The following is a 25,259-nucleotide window of genomic DNA, read 5'->3' on the forward strand; positions in this document are numbered from 1 at the left end:
AAACAGACAGAGTAATTTAAAATGATCACACTTTTTTACAGGAAGCCAATGAAGAAATCTTAATATATATGCAAATGGAGAGCGAGGAGGGAGGTTGCAGACCAGGTAGGCAGCTATGTTCAGAACAACCTGAAGTTTGGAAAAGAGACCTTTGTTCATTGCGGCCATTAAGGCATTCCCGTAATCCAGGCGACTCACTATCAGTGCCAGGACAAGGGTTTTCCTGGTCTGCAGAGGAATCCAATGAAAGGCTTTCTTGGGCATGCACATTAGACCAAAGCATGCTCTTTCATCAAAAGGCTGTCATCAATAAGTGCACCTACATTTTTGGCCACTTTTTTAGGGGTTGGAGTAGGTCCCAGTTCAGGCAGCCAACAGTCGTTGGACCAGACTGCGTGTGCCTTCCCAAAAAGCAAAATTTCCGTTTTACAGGAGTTCAGCTGAAGGAAATTAGCCGTCATCCAGGAAGCCATCTTTGTCATGCAGTCTCTAAATTTATATTTGGGGAATAGGCCCCATAGAAATGACAAGTTGAGTGTCATCTACATATGAAATGACATCAAAGCTGCATGACCTAATGACCGCAGCTAAGGGAGCCACGTATACATTAAAAGGGATTGGGTCTTAAGATAGATTCCTGCGGAACCCCTTTAACTAAGGCCATTATTCTGGAGTTAGAGGTTCAACTGTACCACATGTGTCCGCTCCAACAAAACGTTTTCCAGCCATCCCATTGCTTTGCCTCTGACTTCAATCTCCCCCAATCTCTAGATTAGGGTTGCAAGAGAGATGGTATCAAAAGCTGCCGATAAATCCAGGAGAACCAGCCTAGCTGTGTTCCCCTGGTCTAAGGCCAGCCTGGTTGTGTCAGTGGCCTCCACCAAGTCTGACTCCATGCTGTAAGATGCACAGAAAACTGACTGGGAGGGGTCGAATAGGGAATATGTTTCTGATAAAGAGACAACTTGTTGGTTGACCAGGGTCGCTGTGACTTTTCCAACAAAGGGAAGCAATGATATGGTTCTGTATTTGACCAAATCCGAAAGGTCGGCCATAGGTTTTTTGAAAGGCGAATCCATTCTAGATTTCACATAAATCTGTATTGAGTTGTTTGTGCTTATGATCGGAACACTTTGCTGCTAAATTTACTGATGGCATGATTTATGCATATTGCTCACTAATTCTTTATATACAATTTTAAATCAACAACTTTTGTCTGTCATTCTTAGCAGAATGTTTCAGCACATTCATTACCGAATTTGGTAAAGGTAGTAGTAGTGACGGATCCAATCGGGGGTGTTCCATTTAGGCCATTCAGGGACGACACCGATCGCAGTCCTCGCCATTGGCGCGCCTTATGAACAGTCTCTTTTAGGATAAGATGGCACGTCAACACATTTATTACTCCGGAGGAGTGAACAGACTGAAGGGGGCAATTCGAGCACACAAGAGGCATTTGGAAATTAACTGACAGATACAAATCTTTGTGTTTGAAGAACAGTGCTTCCAGTATTGTTCTGCTTTCCTGCCGCTGACTCCGTATTTTTCCTGTTCTTGACCTTTAGTGCTAGACTCGTTTTACAACGTTAGTATAATTTTTAAGCTGTTACTTTATAAATGTTTGCTAAGGGTACGTTTATTTTAAAGTAAGTCTCTCCAGCTGGACAGTCTTAAAGAATTTGATAGTGGACCACTTTAGGTTATCCTGCATCTCCCTGCCCCCATCATTTCCTGCAGATCGCTGGCCTTGTCCTCTAAGAGGGGTGGGGGGTGGGGTGGGGTGGCTTTGGAGTGCCGCTTGACTTGGCAATGATTGTAAATGGACTGATGGACCCCAGGGGAACTCGGACGGTGCCACTGTGAGAACAAGGACCTCGCTCTCTCGATAAATAATACCTGGCATTGACAATCAGTCAGTCCGCATTGCATTTGCTGTAAGAAGTGGCTCTCAAGGCATTTGAAAGCCAGACCCGTCATGCAGCCGCTCCTTCCATATGAACACTGCGGTGTACGTAGCTTCACACAAAGCGTTTTCAAAGCTCATTGGCATTTTACAGGGACTTAATCACAAAGTTTCTGCATGGGCGCACACACAGGTACTTTAGTGTTCTTCCAGGGTATACTCATCAATAGTCATAAGCACTGAATAATCCCCACCCACGTGAGGGATCCCAGAGCAAATATATATATATATATATATCTACTGGCGGTCGCCAGTAGATAGTTATATAGTTACAACCTAGTTTCCATAGGAAATCTCAAAATTCTATTTTGAATAACTTTGGCGCCGGTTGACGAATCCTCGCGAAATTTTCAAAACTAATGGGGCGCTCCGTTCAGCTCCTACCCTGAAAGTCTCGGGGTGATTCATCAAGCGGGGGCCGAGAAAAAGGGGGGGGGGTCCCAAAACGCGTTTTCCCCATGCATTTTTCCATAGGACCTTTAGTCGCAGCTACAGCCCGAACGGCTGAACAGAATTACGTGAAATTTGGCAGAGAGGTAGCCATAAGGTCAAGGAAGTGCCTTTTGCAGGTCTGGTGTAAATCTGTTCAGTATTTCCTGAGAAAATAGCATTTAAAAGCATATCAATATCTATAAGCGCGACCGCAATCCTCTGCTGATGACGTCAGATATTACATCACTGTATTTAGACACCTATTTACCCATGTCTTCTTCCATTAATCTTTAGCTATACATATTTTACAAATATTTATTTTTCATAAAGACATATATGTCATCAGTGATGTAATATCTGACGTCATCAGCAGAGGATTGCGGTCGCGTGAGTTATAGTTGCCTGCACTAACTATAACGGGGGAATTTCATTGGTTTTTTACGAGGGAAATGTCCAGCTAACTATAACATGTGTGAAACCTATGGTTTTTTAAGTGAATTTGAAAGGTTTTTTAAATGCTAATTCCTAACTTATAACGTGTGTAAAACCTATGGTTTTTTAAGTGAATTTGTGTGTTTTTTTAAATGCTAAGTTATGTATTTATTAATATTTGTTTTCAGGTTTTTCACCGTGCGCGCTTATAGATATATATGTACTTTTAACTGAAATTTTCTCTGGAACCACTGAACAGATTGACTCCAGATATTCAAAAGGCACATCCCTGACCTGAGGACTACCTCTCTGCCAAATTTCAAGTAATTCTGTTCAGCCGTTCGGGCTGTACCTTGGACTAAAGGGCCCTATGGATAAATGCATGGGGAAAACTCGTTTTGGGACCCCCCTGCTTGACTAATCACCCCGAGACTTTCAGGGTAGGAGCGGAGCGGAGCGCCCCACCTATTTTGAAAAATTTGCGAGGATTCGTCAACCGGCGCCAAAGTTATTCAAAATAGAATTTTCAGATTTCCTATGGAAACACGGTCCTAACAATAACTATCTACTGGCGACTGGCGACCGCCAGTAGATAATATATATCTATATATGTGTATATATGTATATGCTCGGGCCCACAAGTGTATAACACTTCCGAAACATACACATACGTGTGAATATATATATATATATATATATATATATATATATATATATATATATATATATATATATATATATATATATATATATATATATATATATATTTTTTTTTTTTTTTTTTTTTTTAGCCCAGCGATCAATCCGAAAATTGCAGAATGAATCACGCGGCACACCACAAGGACAGCACAACAATTTTATTGTGCAAAATGACACGTTTCGGCGAAACGCCTCGTTTTGCACAATAAAATTGAAAACTGAAGGGAGTCTCATTCCACCAAGATACTCCCACTCAGACTATAGTCATGAATGCTTCCCTGCAAGGTTGGAGAGGTCACATGGGAGATCTTCAAGTACAAGGTCTCTGGTCAGAGACAGAGCGGGGGTATCAAATCAGCCTTCTAGAGTTGAGAGCCATGCACCTAGCCCTCAACTTGCTGTACCCTTATCTCCAGTCCAGCTCCCTCTTGATTCAGACAGACAACACCACGACGATGTATTATCTGAACAAGCAGACCTCTCTCTCAGGAGTTGCAGACCATCTGGAAGTGGCTTCTTGCAAGAAATCGCAACATTGTGGCCATTCACCTGCCAGGGTCTCTGAATGTCCAGGCAGATACCCTAAGCAGGGACTTCGTAGAAGCTCATGACTGGGTGCTAAACAGCGAAGTCACGCAAGACATCTTCTGGCAATGGGGAGTGCCAGACATCAATCTCGTCGCAGACGCGGCAAGCACCAAATGCCCCGTCTTCGCATCCAGGTTTCAACAACCAGGTTCACGGGGGAATGCCCTTTTGATAAAATGGTCTCAGACATTACTGTACGCCTTTCCGCCACTGCCTCTCATCCCAGCAGTGATCAACAAATTCTACAGGACCAAATCCAGAATGATTCTGATAGCTCCGGTTTGGCCGCGTTAGTGGTGGTACCCGGACTTTCTACAACTATCCGAGGTGACACACCAGAGGTTGCCTTGCTGTCCAGACTTGTTGTCCAAGAGCGAGGGAAGAGTGTTTCATCCCAGTCTCTCATCCCTCAGATTGACAGCATGGCTCCTGAGGTCCTGCAATACGGACACTTAGACTTACCAGCGGACTGTATGACCATCCTCAAGGAAGCCAAGAGACCTTCCACCAGGGCAACCTATGCTTTCAAATGGAAGCCGTTCTACTTGTGGTGCATGAACAATGCTCATGATCCGGTGAGGGGTTAAGAGCAGGTGATCTTGCCATACCTACTACATTTGGCCAAATCTGTCCTGCAGTTCTCCTTGATTAAAGTTCACCTAGCAGCAATCGCTGCATACAGAAAGTCCCCTACACAGGTTTTTTTATTTTTCCAGATGCCAGTGGTTAAAGATTTCCTTGAAGAGATAAAGAAGGTTTACCCCCAGTGAGATCTCCTTCTCCACCTTGGAAGCTCAACATAGTCCTTACAAAACTAATGGGTGCTCCTTTTGAGCCAATGCACAGGGCTTCTCTGCAGCACTGGCCATGGAAAGCTGCCTTTTTAGTCGCCATCACTTCTGTCCGCAGGGTTAGTGAAACAGTCATGCAAACAGGGTAGTTTTAAGAACCCATCCGAGTTTTCTACTTAAAGTTGTGTCGGATTTTCACATCAATCAGGCTATCACTCAACCCACGTTTTTTCCCAATCCCACAAATCCTCCTGAGAGGTCCCTCCATTCAATAGAGCAACCCTCCCGCCTCCCCGGACGAGCAATTTCTGTACAGTAATGTGTGTTTTGCATCTTCTATTCAGGGTGATACAAGTTAGTGCACCGTAAAAAAGAACTGACCTAACTGTCACCTGTGGTGCATGATGGGGTAGAGGGGCTCCTGAAGGTCTTAAAGGCACGGTGTCTAGAATCTTGGAAGCCTTAAAGGCAAGGTGCCAGTTTTTACTGTACTATGATATTTTTTTGTCTATGCAGCCTATGGGCCAACTGCCTACTACTACCTGTTTTATTTTCTGAAAATAAAGGATTCTTGTACGATACTATTACAGTGTATGTTCTCTATTACAAGGTATATTTAGAGGATTATTTTCATACAAGAGAAACTTAGGTCATTTTGGCTATTTGCTCTATTGGAACAGTTTTAGGAGATATATATATATATATTCCACCAGAAAACACGTACTATTTGGTAACGTGATGCAGGCCACACCAACAGTGCTTCGTAAAGTCATTTATTTCCAGGCAAACAGAGGGCATAACGCGTTTCAACTCATGCGAGTCTTTGTCAAATGCACGTAAACATTGGGTCAGTTCATTGGTTCTTTTTAAATATTCAAAAGCTATAAACATTGAGAACGGACTAATAGCCCACATACAATTTAAAGCAGCAGTGAATTAATTAAATTAACTCAGGCTTAGGTGGAAGGTATTCTTTGTTTTGTAAGTTCATCCTTTGTAAATATAGTATTTTCAATTTACCATCCTTTCATGCCTCAAGTTTAATAATTTTGCAGTCACCTTGACCACAAATCCCATAATGCTCCATTTCTGCTGCTCGTATACAATCATTAATTGTTCTCAATTTGAAAATAAGCTTGTTTCCACATCGTTCCTTGCAATTTCATCATGTATTCATGGAATAGTTCCAAATGAAGGCTGAACTGCTCCAACTCGGCTCTTAACATATTCATACTCGCCTTGAAAATAATATTCCTGGAAGCACTGCGTGCAAATGGATTTCCCAATACTGGCCGACAAATTGTCCACTTTCCAAAATAGAAGCGATATATATATATATATATATATATATATATATATATAATATGGAACTATTGACATCTCTGAACTTTGCACATTTTTGTATTTTGCACAATTGTGTTTTGCACATTTGTCGCTGAGATTGGAATCAAATGTATTAATATTTTAAGTCCTTGTAGCCACCGAGTTCGGTTTGTGATTTCATGGTTATTTTTTCTATATCTATTGGCCCGATGGTCACGTGATGTGAGTACTTGCACTTTAAATTTCATGGTTTCTACCACATGCGTCATGTGATCAAGGCCTCCGTGTTGGGGCCGAAACGCGTCATGGCGGTGCGTGGTACACTCCTGGTCGAATAAAATTACCTTGCACTGAATGGATCTGGGTCCGTTTCGTCTTTCCAGCAATTGTGGCAGCAGATGACGAATATCTATCTATCTATCTATCTATCTATCTATCTATCTATCTATCTATCTATCTATCTATCTATCTATCTATCTATCTATCTATCTATCTATCTATCTATCTATCTATCTATCTATCTATCTATCTATCTATCTATCTATCTATCTATCTATCTATCTATCTATCTATCTATCTATCTATCTATCTATCTATCTATCTATCTATCTATCTATCTATCTATCTATCTATCTATCTATCTATCTATCTCCTGCACGTGGGTGGGGATTATTCAGTGCTTATGACTTTGATGAGTATACCCCTGGAAGAGATCTAGGATTAAAGGTAAGGAACGTAGGTTGATATAAATGTAATGGGTCCTGATAGATTTGACTAATCATGATCTGATTTGCTGGACTCCTGGTGTAGGCGAGAATGCTGAGAATTATCCGTACTGGCTTGCCGTTGGAGACTCATTTCACGATTTCAGACCTCTATGCGATGAAGTACTGGGTCTCTCATGGATCTTCGGCACTATCAATGTATATTATTCTAAACTGGTTGTAAACATTTGTAGCTATGCCATGTACCTATATGTTCATGAATCGCTCTACAATGTCTGGCTAACTGTTGTGTAAAATCAATTAAAACAAATTAAAAAAAAGGTAAGTAACTTATCCATATAGTAAAACTGACATTAATGGAAGCTGAAATACTCACTTTGAACGTGTTTGAAGCATATTGTCCCCATCAGCTTTCCATAAGTTTAATGCCTTTTGTTTTCTTGTCCTTGTTGCACAGTGCGGTTCACAACATAGGGACCGATATGTTGGAACTTGACTGCCACATAACCAAAGATGACCAAGTCGTCGTGTCACATGACGGAAACCTGAAGAGGTCTGCGGGTGTCGACATCAATATCTGTGACCTGAAATACTGTGTGAGTAAACGTTGTGTACATTTATGCTGATTATGTGACTTCCAGTGCTTAAAAGGAAATCAAGATTGCACAAGAAACCCAAACTCATGACTGTTCATTGTTCCACAGAGACAAATTTAAACAACTTTATATATCAGTTACACCATCGAATAATGGAATTGTCTATAGTAGCAAAAACCTAGGCTGAATTAAGACAGAGAAAACAGCAGGGTTCTGCCCACGTCTCCTACCTACTTCTCCTACCTTACCAGACATATAGCACACGGTTGTACTATCATTGAAAGCAATTTGAGCGTTGAATCGCTCTATTTCCATATATTCAACATCTATGGTAGCATACTGCTAACTAAGTCCAACAAAGGTCCTGGACCATATCTTCCAAATAATTTATATACGATCTATTTAAATTCGCAATAGGTACATATATCTCACATGGATAGCCTAAAAATGTGGCTTGCACCCAACCTTCCTGAACTCAGGTGGGCACCCCTGCTTTAAGGTGGTGAATGTGCACGCTATATGATCTGTCCAGTTTCTCTGTAAAGAAACAGTGGATTGAGTTGAATTTGTTGACATACAAGGGTGTGGCTGGGTCTGGACTTGGGAATATGTAGTTAGTGTTCGTCTACGCTGAAAAACATTGCGTCCTGTGTTGTCTTCCTGATCCCTTCTATGACTCTCACTTTTTCTGTTCAGAGCAGTTAGCGAGAGAACTTGGGTACATTTTTTGTATTCTTTTTCAGTAGTAGGTTGCTTTGGCTGGGAAGATGAGGTAACTGAGGGGGGACTGGAGTGACTCCAAGTTTATGACCTCCCAACCGTCCGGTCACACTGAGTCCTCTTTTTCTTATATTTGGGGCAGTTAGCACCTAGCCTTCATAACTTTTTTTTACTAGAAAAGGTATCCAGGCCAAATGTGTATTAGTTCTACATGCTGGGGATTCTAAAGGTTCCCAGGGTTTGTGCAGTCCCCTAAGGGAACCGAGGACATTGACTAAATTGTCAATTCATTTTGTTTTTTAAATGGGAAGAAATGTGAAAGAAAGTGTATGTTTTGTTTCTAAAGAATTGCATCAACAAAAGGTTTGTGGTGCAAGCTAAGATCACCCTCTTCCCAGGTTTCAGGAACTGGTTAAGTGGTAAAGAAAAAACAAACAAATTTACCTCAGGTTTTGCAATTTTCCAAGTGATAGTCAATATTTCCTATTTTTCCAGTCTGATAGGTATTTCTAGCCGCAGATTCTTTCGCTTAGAATATTCTCCAGATATCAGACTGGATCCAGAAAATCTTAAGCAGTACTTCTGCATGCCGGTAGATGGTGTCAAACCTCTATGCATAGGCGTCATTTATGCTGGAAGTGACGTGCGGTGCCTATATACATGCCTCCCTAGTGCGCCCGCTAAAGTTCCTTTATTTCTGTGCCAACAGCACGGATCCAGAAGAGCTACCTTGGTCACATTTTGAACACTTTTTTCAAAATGTTGTTAAAACATTTTGAGCATTTGGCTCCTCGAGTGCCTTAATGAGGTCCCGAATAAATCCGTGGATTATAAGCCCTGTGGGGCCTGTAGCAGGCAAATATCTGTGATGGACTCTCATCTGTTTTGCCTTTGGTGCCAGGAGCAGGACCACAACTCCAGGAACTGTCCCGATTGCCGCACCTTGAATCCAAAAGCCATTTGGGAGTGGGAGATGAAGCTACTGGTGCCACGACATCAGAAGACTCCACATCGTGCCAGCTTCCAGCCCACTCTCGTAGTCGTTCCCGTTGGTTGTTGTCACAGTTGAAGTAATCGTCCGGTAAGTCCCATAGACATAAGTAGTTAAGAAGATAAAGCAGTCTTCGACTTCGCCACACTGGTCCAAGTCATCAGACGAGGCACGATAAGAGACCACCAGGTGAAGCCCTTGTCCCACCCTCCTCTTGTGGTGCCTGAGCCCACTCCGCGCCTCCCTTAATTTCCTAGAGCTGGAGCGACCACCGGCCAACTCAGAGTTTTAGGAGGACATGTACCTCATATTTGTGTGGCCTGATACCTCTGGAGTGCCTTTGGTTCTAACAGGTAAGTGGGTTTGCCCTTGGCCCCAATTGGACCCTCTGGATTCGTTTCTGGATTCGGACCAACTCCAGTTGCGAATACAAAATATTTCCTGGGGTTTATCTTGTGGAGCCATTCCCGGTGCCACCGCCTCGGCAGTTCTAAGTTCATAGTCATTCCTGACTCCGATAAGGAGCCGGACCGTGTCTCTTGACATCCACGTGAGCGCCAACCGTAACAATCGCTTGGGTTGGAAACAGTTCCTCCTTTCTTTTACAGGCCCTGTGGGGATTTTGACTGGAGGTGAACATGAGGTTCCTTAAGGCTACCCTTATCCTCATAAAAACCCTTTGGCCCAATTGGATGATGACAGCTAGTATAAGCACTAATCTGGTCTCCTCTCCCAGTATGGCTATGGAGGAGACGGCATACTTTGCTATGATGCTGAGAAGGGTGGCTGAGATCCTGATTATGGCGGACCTCCTGCATTCGCTGGGGTTCACTATCAACATGCCGATGTCACACTCAACTCCATCTCAGTCTCAGATGCTTCCTTTTATAGGAGCCATTCTGGACACTGCAGTTCTGCGACTAGTCTCCAGAGTGGAGAGTCCAGGACAGTTGGGCCAAAATCTCAATGTTTCGACCCGAGTCCTGGATTGTGGTGGAACTGACTCTAAAACTGCTAGGGCCTCCTTTATCCTGCTGATCAAGCATGTATGAAGAGATATGAGGGCAGTGGGATTTGAAGTCCCATTGGGCACAGCATTAGTGCACTCTCTCCGGTGTGCCTCGAATTTCAGAGGAAAGAAAAAAAATCTGTAGTGGATGCTAACGGACCACGATTGGGTCAGTGACAGACCCTATTCCCTTCCTCACCCAAAACAGACCGTGGTGAGCGATGCATTGCTTCTGGGGTGAGGTGGCCATATGGGAGAGGGGGAGATCAGAGGGCTCTGATCTCTGATAAGAGATTGTGCTCTATCTCAATCTTATGGAGCTGAGGACGATTTATTTGCCATTGAAAGCTTTCCTGCCTTCCATGCCCTTCCTGGGAAGCTGGTCCAGGTGTTCATGGGAAGCACTACCACAATGTGATAGTGCAACAAGCAGGGTGAAGTGGAGTTGTGGGCCTTGTTCCAGGAGGCCCTGAGCCTTTGGACATGTCTGTAATGTCCCAACATTTTCCTGGTCGTGCAGCACCGTCAAAATCTCTAAATGTCAGGTAAGATGAAATCAGCTGTTGATGACTTGTGGACCAGGAATGGCATCTGCACCCAGAGAGGTGGCTCAGGGTCTCTTTCAGAACCGGGGAGAATCATGGCTAGATCTATTCACTACTGCAGCGAATGTGCAATGTCAGCACTTCTGCGCACTGGTGTTTCCAAAGCATCTCTCAGTCAGAAACGCATTTTAAGCAGACTGCAGTACGGAACTCCTATACACCTTTCGGCTGAGACCTCTCCCTCCTCGAGTTCTGAAAAAGATCAGAACTGAACGTCATCCTTGTGACTCCAGATTGGGTGAGGAGAATAAGATATCTAGATATCCTGGGCACGAGCATCTGCCCTCTGATCAGGCTGCCCTTCCGGTACGATCTCCTGTCACAGCAACAGGGGAGGGTTCTACAGCAAAACCTGTCCATTCTCTGCCTTCATGTTTGGAAATTGAGCAGTGACAGCTGAGGGTGTTCGGTCTTTCTCTGAAAGTCTGTGAGCTCAACCTGGCAGCCAGACGTTCATCAACCACAGCTGTATACGCATGCTGTTGGGGCTAGTTAGTGGCTTGGTGCTCCGAGAAACAAATTGACCCATTTTCTGCACCCTTGTCCAAAGTGTTGTTGTTTGTTCTGCCCCAAGCCCAGCAAGGCCTTGCTCTTGGTACAGTCAGGAGATATCTTTAGGCCATCTCAGCTTTTTTGTGGTAGCCAGACCAACCCTCCTTGTTTAAGTCACCCATTGTGATATGTTTTCGGAAATGTCTTCAGCACGTTGCTTCCCAACCTTTTCGTTATGCCCCAATGGGATCTTAATTTAGTTTTAAGCTATTTTATGTATTCCCACTTTGAACCCATGCATAGCTGCCTTCTATGACCTCTGACGACTAAGGGTGTCTTCTTGGTGGGCATCACATTGGCCAGAAGGGTCACCGAGCTACAGGCTCTTTCTGTTCACCCTGCATATACAAGCTTCTTCCCAGACAAACTGGTTCTCTGAACCCGTGCCTCTTTTCTGCCTAAGGTGGTGACATCTTTCCATGTAGGGCAAAAAATCATGCTGCCGACTTTCTTTCCTCCGCCTCACCCTTCCACGGAGGAAAAGAGATTCCACCTTCTTGGTATAACCTCTCCAATGAGTAGCTCGTGAGCTACTAGTAGCTCTCCAGCTACCTGTAAGTAGCTCTCCTATGTACAGCTCAGCTCAATAAAGTAGGAGCTTTAGATTGGTTAACTTAATATATGTATATCAAAATTTAAAACTGCGTATTTGAGACAAAATTGTGTGTATTTTCAGAATCCATAGGCCAATGTTTGGAGAAAAATGGCTGAATTTCCAAAATGCATTTAAAGTTGATATTTGAAATTGACAAAACCTTTTTTTCATTCCTGCTGGCAACCCTCCTGATTACCAGCACTGAAGGGATTACTGCTGGTAATCTTGCATAGGGTGGCCACTAAATAATCTTGTCTGATATGGTCACTATTACAATACTAACAATAATAGCGTGACATGGATTCTTTGAACCTAAGTAGCTCTTATTACTGAAAAGTTTGGAGCCCCTGGTCTGCATCCTTTAAGAGCACTGTCTTTCTATATCGATTAACCCGAAGAACACCGGGTAGATGATCAGCTCTTTGTAGGGTACACTGGAATAACGAAGAGAAAAGCAATGGAGAAATGGACTATCTCCAGATTAACTGTACTCTGAATCAAGATCTGCTACGCATTAGCAAAGAGGCATCCTTCGCAGAGCTTTCTGGTTCGTGCCACCAGAGCCAAAATTGTGTTTACTTTGTCAGCTCATGGAGGTCCTGTCCTGGACATCTGTTTCTGTTACTTAGGCATCCTTGTACGTTTACCAAACACTACTGCCTTGACAGTCAGGTCTGTTGTTGCGGGCACCTAGCCCATTCGGTTTTCCAGGACTTTATGGTCGGTGACAGTTTGCAGGCCCACCTCTGGGGAGGTATTACTTTGGTATCTATATTATGGTAAGGAATATTCAGCTAGAAGTCTCTATCAGGTGAGCAAATTACTTTGCTTTGATAACCCTGTATCTGGTTGAGACTCTAGCCACATATTCCTTACCGAGCCTCCCATCCTCCCCTTTCTGCAAACTGGACTTTCCTCCTAAAAAAAAAGGTCCCTGTGGGACTTGCACACTGGTCAAGAAACCTTCTGACGTGGCCTCGTGCTTCTGGCCTGGAAATAGTCACAAACTGAAGTCAGTTCTCTGTGGCGGTGCCTGTATAGGTACCACATACAACGCTTCGGGCACAGCGACACAGAGCCTTTCGATGTCTCCTACCGGCACGGAGATATACTACTCAAGATTTTCTGGATCCAGTCTGATGTCTGGGGAATATTCAAGGTATGGAATCTGTGGAGTCATTAAAGTTAGGTAACTTGTTCATTTATGCCTACTTGACTTTTGTGACCCAAAAGAGCTATGAATCCTATGGGTGAACTTGGAAAGCTGGATATGGCTGAAAAGTAGACAAAATTCTCAATTCTGTAAGGGGTCACTTGTGTAGATTGCTCATGGTTTTCCCAAAACAACTAAACTTCGAATTTGAGGAACGTAAATAGGCAAAAATAGAAATAGGTGATAATGTTACTCCCTGTAAGTTTTGTTTGTCCTGAAGGCCCAGTTACAAAATTAACTTGCATACGACAGAGGTTTTTGGTTGCAGGGCTACATTGTGTTTGTTGATAGTCTGAAAACACACAAAATCTAGAAAACAGTTGAGGGGCAGCTTATAATTATTTTTCATGTTTATAAGATATAACTTAATGAACAAAAAAATGGATATGAAAGAAACCTATGCACTTTTTAAATGTCTCCAAGAATCTAAGTTTAGGAATATTGCTTATTTTAATTTGGCGTTGCCTTAATATCATGTGGTTCAGAGGGCAAATTTGCAAAATATATTCTCTTCCATACTTATATTTGGAATCCAAAAATGGAAGAAGTAGATAATAAATGTTCTACTACCTTGAGCAAATCACCAGTGACAGGAAATGCCTTCTAAATAAACATGGAAACAGCAAGATTTTACCTTGGACTTTGTCTTTCTGGGGCTGTGGGTAGCTGTGGTATTCGAGCCCAGGGTCAACTGGCACCCAGGGAATCTTCAAACACACAGAAGGTGATGGGAGGAATGCTTTTGATTAGTTTAACCACTGGCAATTGCTCAGGGTAGCATTCCATAACATTGTTCTTTTGCACACCATGCCACCTCCGCTTCTACCCAGCTAATCAGTCTTAGTTCTGCTCTAATAGGAGCAGTCCAGCCTGAACTGCCAAGCCAGGCCCGCTGCACTGAAACCCAAGCAGCCCAAGACTAGTTTCGGGCTGATTGAGCCTTATCAGCCGGGTGCATTGTGGTTCTAGAGGCACTGTGAGCAAGGTACCCGTGTCTGGGTATAACCGTGGCAACTTAGGGTGCTGTGTCAAACACACAAAAGGTGATGGGAGGAATGCTTGCAGTTCCTTTCTTTATCTTTATTTGGTCAATGTTGACCATAAAATACATATAAAAATGACAATCGCAGCAAAGAGAAGAGAAATGTATACATATGTTAAAATATAGTAATACAAAAGAGAAAATTTCAATTACGAGTCAAACATTGGTAGCAGTGTGCTAGCTAAGACGTCTCCTCGACACAATAGGTCGGAGGCTAGGAATGTAATGCTCAGCACTGTGATAAACTGGTGGCCTCCTTAGGGGCATTACGACATTCTGGATAAGCTTCGTAGACAACGCCACAATTGGCACAGATGGTGCACAATGCCTGAATTGTATCCTGAGCTCTCTGTATAACTAAAATACTCAATGTAATGCGTACTATGATATACCCACTTGAAAATCCCAATAAAGTTGTTTTAAAAAAAAATAAAAGACGTCTCCTCGACATTGTAGTTAGTTTAACCCCTGGCATTCGCTCGGGTAGCATTCCAACTCATCATTTTTTTGCCCACCATGTCGCATGAGATTATACCCAGCCATATGCATATCAGTCTTGGTCCTTCTCCAGTAGGAACAATTCAAACTGAACTGCCAGGCCAAGTCCTCTCTGAACTGGAACACAACAGACCCAAGACCAGTTTGGTCTCTTTGGGCTCTTCAGTCGGTGTTGCTTCATTCTATTGGCACAGTTTGGGCTGGGTTGTTCCCATTAGGAGCAGTGGGAGTACATATTTGACGAGGTGGACCTTTGTCTAGAGTGGCTTTGTGGGCTAAAAATGTTGGGTTGAAATTCTACCCCAAGTGCTTGCCAATAATTAGACTTTTTGCAAACCTTCCTTCCATCATCTTTTGTGTGATGTTAAACCTTAAGTAACCAAGACGTGGGTCCAACTTTGGCTAAAATTACAGATTATCTTCTCATATTTCTGAGAATGAAAGTGCCAGAATCTGAGGGGATTCGCTAAAGTCTTATCACGCAACATTCCCACATTTCTCCTGATAATAACGTTACTCACTTGTGTGGGTAGGTTTGTCGCCTGCAACGGAAAAGGTTTCATAATGCAGTATGGAAACATCAAGATTTTTCCCTTGCAATTCACTCATTCAGGGTGTGCAGGTTGCTGCAGTGTGTGGTCAGGAGATCATCTGGCACTCAGGAAATCCTACTAACCCCAGACCAATGCCCAATACCGCTATGTTTTCTCACCCAGAATCCACTACAATCATCAAACTCATGCCAAAATCACAGATTTTCCACCCATTTCTGTGAGGGGAAAGTTCCAATGGCTACAGGTACTGTCAAAAGTCAAACCACCCAGAGTTCTCACCCTTCTCCTGATATAAAAAGTACCCCTTTTGTCGCCTGCAACAGGAACTGGTTAAAACTTGGAATGTGTTAAGTTACTGAGGTGTCAATGAGATCTTCATCTGGTTATAGTTTTTAGGTCTCGCGACCTGCGTTGCACTGCGCAGCAGTGCTCGCGCAGGCGAGAGTCCTTTTGTCCGGGGTACAGAAATGGACCCTGGAATCGCACACGCTTGTGCGTGTTTATTTCCTTTTCAGCTCCCCCATTGGCCTTTGCGTGTGTCTTATTCTAAAAGACTGCACGCAAGTGGCCCGAGGCGCGCGCATAGCTCCTCCCATGGCCTATTGGTGTCTATTACGAGCACCAAGCGCGTAATAGACACCAATAGGCTGTGGGAGGAGCTATGCTCGTGCCCAGACACAGGCGTGACGTGCGCGCCACTTGTTTTTCTTTACTTTTGGTATAAGCGCGGCACCCGCGCTTTACTTTTGATATTATAAGTAAAGCGCGGGTGCCGAGATTATACCAAAAGTGAAGGAATAGAAAAAAAATCTATTTCTTTACTTTTGGTATAATCGCGGCACCCGCGCTTTACATATAACATTAAAAGTAAAGCGCGGGTGCCGCGATTATTCCAAAAGTAAAGAAATAGATCAGCAGCAGTTTCTGGACTAAGAGGGCTAGGTGTGCCCAGAGTTGGCAATATTTGCGCCTTTCATGACACATCCTTTACCCATCATAGGTTACAGTAAGAAACTAAGCCCCCGCATTTGATTAACTGCATCCGTCTGGAGCATCTGGAGTCCATTGTGCGTGCATTAAACCTTAAAAATGCACGGGTAATGAGCAGGCCGCTTGAAAATTCGTAGAGGCAAAATGTTCGGAGGCAGTCCATGTGCTTCAATAGTCTGAAAAGTGTGTGACGGAAAACCTTTAAAACTGAAGACCAAGTAGGACCTTTATTTGGAGTTTAGAAACAGAGAAGACAGGCAAGATGATCTTTGGGTTCCTAACTAGCACCTCACTTCAAAATCCAAGTTGTACAAGTGAAAATCAGCGTTTTTCATTGTGCATTTTGCCCATCAAGTTTCATTTTCTAGGCTCCTCTTTCCCCTCTTAGTTTGGCAATGTGTTTTTTTCTTCATTGTTCACTTCATTTCCCTTTCATGGGGTTACCTTTCCCATGCTTTTAATCTCAGTTTGACATTTTATTTTGATTTTCTGTTTGCATTTAGACTCATTGAGTTTTTCTGGCTTGCTACTTTCATAAAGCATTTGCAGTGCAACAGGTCTCGCATTTACGCGAGATTCAGCTATTGGCATTGTAAATGACAATGGTTTTTATTTATCTTTTGGTTTTTGAAACATAAATAAAACGCATTGTCATTTACAATGCCAATAGCTTAAACTCGCGTAAATGCGAGACCTATTGCATTGCAAATGCTTGTTGTTTGTTACTATGACGCGCAGCAGCTCCACTTTCAAATAGGGGGCAACATTTCAATTGTGAGAAATGTCGGAGTGCAGGGGGTTAAGACTTTGGTTATTGGCTGCAAGTGACTGAGGTTTCTGTTGTATAGGTACGGGAAACAGTGTTTTTTGACCCATATGTTGATGTCTGCAGGGCATTCTGTGTAAGAAAACCTGCCGAGATCCCTGCAAGCCAGACCACCCTGGATTCCTCAGAGTCTCTAGAGAGCCATATAGAGGGTTCCGGCAAGTAGGTTGTGGTTGCTATTCCTGCTACTTTCTGGTGTCAAAGAAGGACAGGGGCCTTCGTCCTATCCTAGACCTGTGCCTTCTCAATTTCTTCCTGAAAAAGGAGAAGTACAAAATGCTTGCGCTCGCTCAAGTCCTTTCTGCTCTTGCCCCGGGAGACGGGATTGTAGCATTGGACTTGCAGGACGTATACTTCCACAGCCGGTCCAGCCTGCTCACAGAGTTACCTGCGTTTCACAGTAGGTCAGGAGCACTTTCAGTTCACCTTGCCTCCCTTTGGCCTTACCAGTGCTCCTTGGGTATTCACCAAGGTGATGGCTGTGGTTGCAGCTCATCTGCAGAGATCAGGTGTGCCAGTCTTCCCCTATCTCGATGACTGGCTGGTCGTCCCAGGCAGTCGTCTCCCACCTCCAGACTATGGTGAACCTCCTGCGGTCCCTGGGGTTCACTATCAACGTGCCAAACTCACACCTGACCTCTTCTTAGATGCTCCTTTTCATTGGAGCTTATGCTCACGAACGGCGAGTCCCGGATATTCAGGCTATGATACCGATGTTTCAGCCTCTATCCTGGATTTCAGTGAGACTGGCTCTGAGGCTGCTGGGTCTCATGGCCTCCTGCATCCTGATTGTGACACATACTTGCTGGCATATGTGGGCTGCATAGTGGACCTGAAATTCCAGTGGGCACAGCATCAGGGCAATCTTTCTGACATGATCCAGATCAATAGCTCTACAGTGGTGGTTAACAAACCATGATTGTGTCAGCAGCAGACCCCTCTCCCTTCCCCAACCAGACATGACAATAGTTACAGATGTGTTACTCCTGGGATGGGGCGGCCATCTGAGAGAGGTGAGATCAGGATCTCTGGCTGAATTCGTGCTCCATATCCACCTGCTGGCTGCAAGCAATCCAACTGGCATTGAAAGCCTTTCTACCCTCCATCAAGGGAAGGTTAGTGCAAGTGTTCATGGACTACACCACTGCCATGTGGTGCTGCAACAAACAGGATGGGTGGGGTCGTGGACCCTTTTTCAATGGGCTCTGCGTCTGTGGACATGGCTGAAACGTCAGGGAATTTCCCTGGTGTTTCAACATCTACTTAAATCTTTGAACACCAGGGCGGACGAACTCAGCCAAAAACACCTAGCAGATCATGAATGATTACTGATAAGAGAAATAGGCAGCTGGGTTGCAGAGGATTGCACCGCCAAGACAAGTCACAAAAGTAGATCAATATTGCCCACCTGAGATGGCCAGCTGCCACATGACCATAAATCACAATATTATTCTACAGGGGTATGAGAGGCAATATATGTAAGGTAAAAACTCTAGAGTATGCACATCAAGTAAAATAATGAGTAAGTCCACGTCGTTGCTTGTGATCTTTAGTTGTGTTTATTCATGATGCACTTGGTGTTCAAAACAGCCAACGCGTTTCGCCCAGACATGGGCTTCTTCAGGGCAAGGCAAGTCTTAGTCTGAGCGACTCGGGGTAAGGATCGCGTCAATTATTGAGTAAGTCTGTGTCGGGACAGAGAATATGAGGTAAAGACCCCTCTCAGTAATGTAGCAAAGGTGGGCCAAGATTTAGGAGGAAATAGTAATCTGCCTCCTTTGGGCTGATCCGTGGTAGGGATGTTGGTATTTTTTTTAGAAGTGACCTGTGTTCGGGCAGCCATCAGCGCCGTTCCATCATCGCTGGAGATGGCGGATCATGAATGATGTCTCCATCTGGAGGTGGTGCAAGAAAACCTTGGTTGAATCTGTTTGCCACAGCAGAGAACTCGCAATGTCAGCAGTTCTGCACGCGCAAGTTTCCAAGGCAGCTCTCATCAGAAAAGCTTTTCATTTCAAGTGGTGCTCAGGCCTCCTATATGTACTTCCACCTATGCCACACCTGCCCAGAATGTTCAAGAACAACCAGGCTCAGGTCATTCTTGTGGCTCTGGACTGGGCCCAGAGAGTCTGGTATCCTGAGATGCTGAAAATGGCCAACGGTCCTCCAATCAGGCTTCTGTCACAGCAGCAGGGCAGGGCAGGGTTCTTCACCCAAACCTTTCCCGCTCCTCCTTCATGCTTGAAGACTGAGCGGCAACAGTTGTCAGCTATCGACCTTCTGCCCAAAGTCTGTTTTGTCATCTTGGCAGCCGGCATCCCTCCACCAAGATGGCGTACGCCTGCTGTTGGGGCAAGTTTGTGGCATGGTGTGCAGAAAAACAGGTTGACTCCCTTCCCGCTTCCCTTTCTCAAGTCCTACTGTCCTCTTAGACTTCTAACTACCAAGGCAGCCTTTCTAGTGGAGGTAACATCTGCCCGGAGGGTCAGTGACTCCCAGCCTTTGTCATCTAAGCCTCGTACCTTAACATCTTCCCAGACAAGGTGTTCCTTTGCACTAGGGTTTCCTTCCTACTGAAGGTGGTCACTCCCTTTCATGTAGGCCAGTCCATCACCCTGTCTACCTTTTAAACTCCCCATCATCCTTCTAAAGAAGAGGAGCGACTCACTCAGCTAAACCCAAAAAGAGCATTGTCATTCTACCTTGATCACGCAAAACCATTCCGGGTGGATGAACAATTCAAATTAGAGCATGTCGAAGCCAAGAAAGGGAAGGCGAAACGGAAACGGAAGATCTTCTGATGGATCGTGCTCGGTATCAAAATCTGCTATGAATTTATTTTTTTGAGTAGCTTTATATAGTAAGAACATAACCCGTCAGGATATCAGAGCGCTGTACATAAAGCAGTCAAGTCACACATACAGGGAAAAACATGCAAAGGAATAAGCAAGAAGCAATACAGATCAAATCTACCATATATTCAGGGAAAAATGTACAAAGGAATAAGCAGGAAGCAATACAGATAAATATGATAACCGGGCTGGCAAATCCAAGTTCTAAAGGTGTCCACAGAAAAATAGTCAAGCTAAGTGACTTCAGGACTACTACTGAAGGAATGTATTCATCAGAAGTATTTTTACTTATTTTTTGAAGGAGGTAGTCAAGAGATTAGGCCTGGTTTCAGGAGGTTGTAAATTCCATATTCTTGGGGCTTGGCCAGAGAGAGGCGTGGTTGTAAGTTATCTTTTTGTTGAACTTCTGTACTTGCAACAATAGGAGATGTGCTCCTTAAGGAACAACTACCACCATATAGTTCTAGTTTTTGGCCAGGGAGACAGGAGTGTTATGGTGGGGGGCCTTGTGTGTCATGTAAGCTATCTTCAACTGAATTCTTGTTTTTAAAGGGAGCCATTTGAGATGTTTTAAGTCTGGTGTAATGTTGTCAGATCTTCTCAATCTCATGATGAACCTAACGGCTGATTTCAAAGTGGCCTTTAATGGAGCCAGTTTTACTTTTGTTAAGCATGCAAGAGTAGCGCTCTCGTAATCTAATAAGTAGATGACTTGGGGTTGGGCTAAATGAAAGTCATCACGGGGCAAGAAGAATTCGATTTTCCTAGGTGTGTTCAATTGGTAATTGGCTCTTCTGGTGGTAGCACTGAAATTCTCTTGCATATTCCGGTATTTGTCCAACATTATACCTAATGATCTAGTAGAGTCCATAATGTGGGGTGGCACAGTTTAGAGCTGTGTGTTGTTTGAGCCATTCATCTATGGGGGAAGAGTGATTCTGAAGGGCGATCAAGATGAATTCCTACTCTGAGTGCGTTGAGCATGAGGTGATTGTGGGTCAACAATTGTTTCATAAGCGTTCAGTTGAGAGCTTTGATATCTTTGGGTTAGGAAACATTTTAATACAGTTGTGTATTTTGTGTATAATGAATGTTTGAGAGCTTTCAGAATTTCGGTAAGAGGTTCCATGAGTAAGTTAAATATTGTGGGTGAGAGTGTGGATCATTGAGAAACTGCAATCGCAACCGGAGTACTGTCAGATACGGTTTGGTTGTGTCTAAGTCTTTGAGCTCTATTTTTAAGGTGAGAAACCAACCAGTTTAAAATGTGACCGAATAGCCCAATTCTTTTCTCAGGGAGTGCAATCATGCTGTCATGTTTGACCGTTTTTAATGCAGAGGAGAGATCAAGAAGAATAAGCAGAAAGGGATCGTTCTGATCTAGCAATCTCATGGCATCATCGACAATGTGTGGTAGAGCTGTTTCAGTGCTATGTCCCAGTCTGAAGTCAGATTGGCAATGGTCTAGGAGTTGAAACTGCTCAAAGTGTTAGCAGTGTTGCATGTGTATGCATTTCTCTTGTATGTTTGCTAGTGTCGGAATGTTGGTATTTAGACGTGGGGTGGTCGCACAGGTCCACATTTGTTTTATTTGTAATTGGGGTACCCTATTTTATCGTCAGGAAGCATGCCCGGGAGAAACAGATGCATTGAAAATTTTAAACAATAAAGGGAGTATGGAAGATCTAAAGTCTTTGATGAACTTGGCGGGTAGAGGATCATTGAAGTGGTTGAAGGGTTTTATTGATGTTCTCATCCAGGGGATACTCATCAATAGTCATAATCTATGAATAATCCCCGCCCATGTGCGGGATGCCGGAGCATATAGAAAATACATATATATACGTATATATATAGATATATATATATACATATGTGAAAACCTATACATGCAGCCTAAAATTTTCCAACCTGGCAAAAATGCTGAAGTTACATAGGTTTGCATTGTAGTACCCCTACCTTCCTAACCCATAAGGAAAAAAGGAAGCACTAAACAATTGTCATACAATAATGCTTTATTGCCATAAAGCAAACTTGTAATTGCAGGCATTTGCCTGTAGGCTGCAGCAGAGTACGAAGAAACAAAGAAAACTGACACCTTGCCTTTAAGGCATTAGAGTAGGGGTACCGTGCCTTTAAGACCTGCAGGAGACCCCTTGCTCCCATGATGCACCACAGGTGGCAGTTAGGTCAGTTCTTTTTTCCGGCTCCTTTTATGAGGATCCTGGAGCTTGAGCTCTTCAGTTTTTTGATTGAAAGTGATTTAATTGATATTTTTCTCAGAAAACTCGACATTTTCTGACTCCTAAAGGCTTATTCTACTGGTTTTTTGGTCTTACCATAAATTCTTTCCAGTCAGAATGCCTTCCTTATTCAGGAAATGCCCTTCCTGTGGCAAGAAGATGGCACTGGCAGATCCACACTCTGTGTGTATTGTGTGTCTTCCATCCTCACACAATCCTGACCAGTGTTACCACAGCCAGAAGAAATTTTCCAAGCAAACTCTGCGTGACAGAACGCATAAAGCTTCATGCCCAGCTGGAGAAGGACAGAAGCCATCATGGAGGTGACCATGGAGTCTTCAAACCACCTTCTTCAAGCAAACAACAACGAAAACGGCGACATACCACCTCTCCTGAGTCCAGAAAGAAGAAGGTAACAGGAGACTCACCGTTGAAGTCGCCGTCGAAGAGACCCAGACACTCTTCAGCCGTGAAACATCAGCCCTCATCCTCCTGGACCTGTCAGCCGCCTTCGACACGGTCTGCCACCGCACACTAAAGACACGCCTCCAAGAAGCCGAAATCCAAGAGAAGGCCCTGGACTGGACCACATCCTTCCTCTCCGGCAGAACCCAGAGCGTCCGCCTCCCCCCCCTTCCGCTCCGAAGCCACCGACATCATCTGCGACGTACCCCAGGGCTCAACCCTCAGCCCGACGCTGTTCAATGTCTACATGGCCCCCCTCACTCACGTCGCCCGCCAGCAAGACCTCAAAATCATCTTACGCCGACGACACCCAGCTCATCCTCTCCCTCACCAAGGACCCGTACACTGCCAAAACCAACCTCCACGAGGGAATGAGGGCTGTCGCCGAATGGATGAGAGGCAGCCGACTGAAGCTGAACTTGGACAAGACGGAGGTCCTCATCCTCGGATCCACCCCCTCAGCCTGGGACGACTCCTGGTGGCCGACCACGCTGGGAACAGCACCAACACCCACCGACCATGCACGCAACCTAGGAATCCTCCTCGACTCCTCCCTCTCCATGTCAAAACAGGTCAACTCCGTCTCCTGCTGCAACACCCTCCGCATGCTCCGCAGGATCTACAAGTGGATCCCCACCGAAACGAGAAGAACGGTGACACAGGCCCTCGTCAGCAGCAGGTTGGACTATGGCAACGCACTCTACGCAGGAATCCCGGCCAAACACCTGCAACGACTGAAAAGCATCCAAAACTCCTCCGCCCGACTGATCCTCAACGTCCCTCGCCGCAGCCACATCACCCCCCACCTGAGAGACCTACACTGGCTCCCCGTCGACAAGAGGATCACCTTCAAGATGCTCACCCACGCTCACAAAGCACTCCACAACACCGGACCAGCCTACCTCAACAGCAGACTCCGCTTTTACACCCCCCCGCCAGCTACGCTCCGCCAGCCTCGCCACTGTCCCCCGCATCCAACGAACGACCTCCTCGAGAGTCACGACGGTGAACATCTCGCCGCAAGTGGGCTTGTCGACGTTGAGAGTTTCGTCGAAGTCCCATCACTCGACGTCAAGAAGATCAACGCCGACTCTGCGCCATGGGAGATCGACGTCGAGACCACCGTCGAGAGCGGGATGGCGTTCCCATAGCAGATCCCCTCGATCGACGCCGATGGTGACGCAGACTTAATCGACGTCGAGGCATTCGACGTCGAGGGAAAAAAGTGCAGCGGCCACAGAGGAGACGTCATCTGGGGACCAGTCATCATCCCCAGGACTGCATATTGTGCAAATTTCACCAGAGAAATCTCCTAAAGCTGGAGAGAAGTACGGTCTGTCGCCTCGCTGGCTGGAAGGTGTCGGGACAGGTGACTGCAGAAGTCCGGGCTCAGACTACTCTCGCACTTAATCGCCTTCTAGCATCTCTCCTCAGAGAAGCAAGTCTCCCCTCAGAAGACCAAGATCACCGTCCACGCACCGATCACGGTCCAGGGGTCGTCAGTCTCCCCCCAGAAGACCAAGATCACCTTCCAGGCACCGATCAAGGTCCAGGGGTCGTCGCAGCTCTCATCACAACCGTCCCCATTAGAGAAGACGCACAAGATCACCCACATGGTCTTCCTCCACGAGATCCTCGGTCCGGGACTATTCTCAGACCTTTTCCTCGACTCCTCCATCGCGGGTGTCTCCCATCGATGACATCGCGACCTTCTCAGATGTCCTGGGTAGGGGTGAGAAGAAACTAAACCTCATTTTGCATACCCCTGTAGTTCCCACATCTATCATCTTCGACACCTTACACCATCAGACAGCCCCTAGACCGCTGCTTCCTTTGATGCCAGGATTCTTGGAACCAGCTATGGCCACATTCCTCACCCCTGCTACGTTGGCTCCGTACCATCCAGGATTGCCAAAAAGTATAAGCCCCCAGCCGAGGATCCCTTATTTCTCAGAGCTGATCCACCAGTGGACTCCGTCATTGTGGTGGCAGCCTTGAGGTCTCATTCGGCGTCTGCGTCGTCTTCTGTCCCCCCAGAGAAGGACAGTAAGCAGATGGACTCCTATGGCAGGAAAATGTGCAATACATCTGCTACTTCCATGAAGCTTGCAAGTGCCTCAGCCCTTCTCGGGTGATATGACGGGTCCATTTGGGACTCCCTGTCAAGGTTCACCGAAAAGCTCCCCAAAGAAGACCGGCAGGACTTCAACGAAATTCTGCTAGAAGGTGGGATAGTAGCCAATCAAGTTATGAGTGCGGCAGCGGACGCTTCAGATCTCGCCGCTCAAGGTTACTCCCATGGCGTCTGTTCACGGTGCTCAGCCTGGCTGCACCTCACAGGCCTCAAGCCTAATGCACAGAAAAAGATTCTGAATCTTCCATTTAACGGCTCCTCCTTGTTCGGGGCTCACGCCAATGAGGAGATGAACAAGATGAAGGAAGAGCTGGATACTGTCAAGGCTGTAGGTCTGGAGAAGCGCAAAGAATACCGGAAGCGCTTTCGTCAGGGTGACAAACGTTCCTTCCAGCAGAGGGTTTAAACCCCTCCATGGTCC

At 45.0% G+C, this 25,259-nt stretch overlaps 1 protein-coding gene across 1 annotated transcript in view; it reads left to right on the forward strand.

The window, feature by feature from the left end:
* Positions 1 to 25,259, forward strand: part of GDPD1 (glycerophosphodiester phosphodiesterase domain containing 1) — a 379,654-nt gene that overhangs the window by 174,530 nt on the left and 179,865 nt on the right. The window contains exon 3 of the mRNA XM_085649395.1: positions 7,411 to 7,549. Within this exon, the coding sequence (XP_085505521.1) occupies positions 7,411 to 7,549 (139 nt within the window). The remainder of the gene's footprint in view (positions 1 to 7,410; positions 7,550 to 25,259) is intronic.

This window comes from Triturus cristatus, chromosome 3_2 (assembly GCF_964204655.1).
Source record: "Triturus cristatus chromosome 3_2, aTriCri1.1, whole genome shotgun sequence".
Taxonomy (NCBI): domain Eukaryota; kingdom Metazoa; phylum Chordata; class Amphibia; order Caudata; family Salamandridae; genus Triturus; species Triturus cristatus.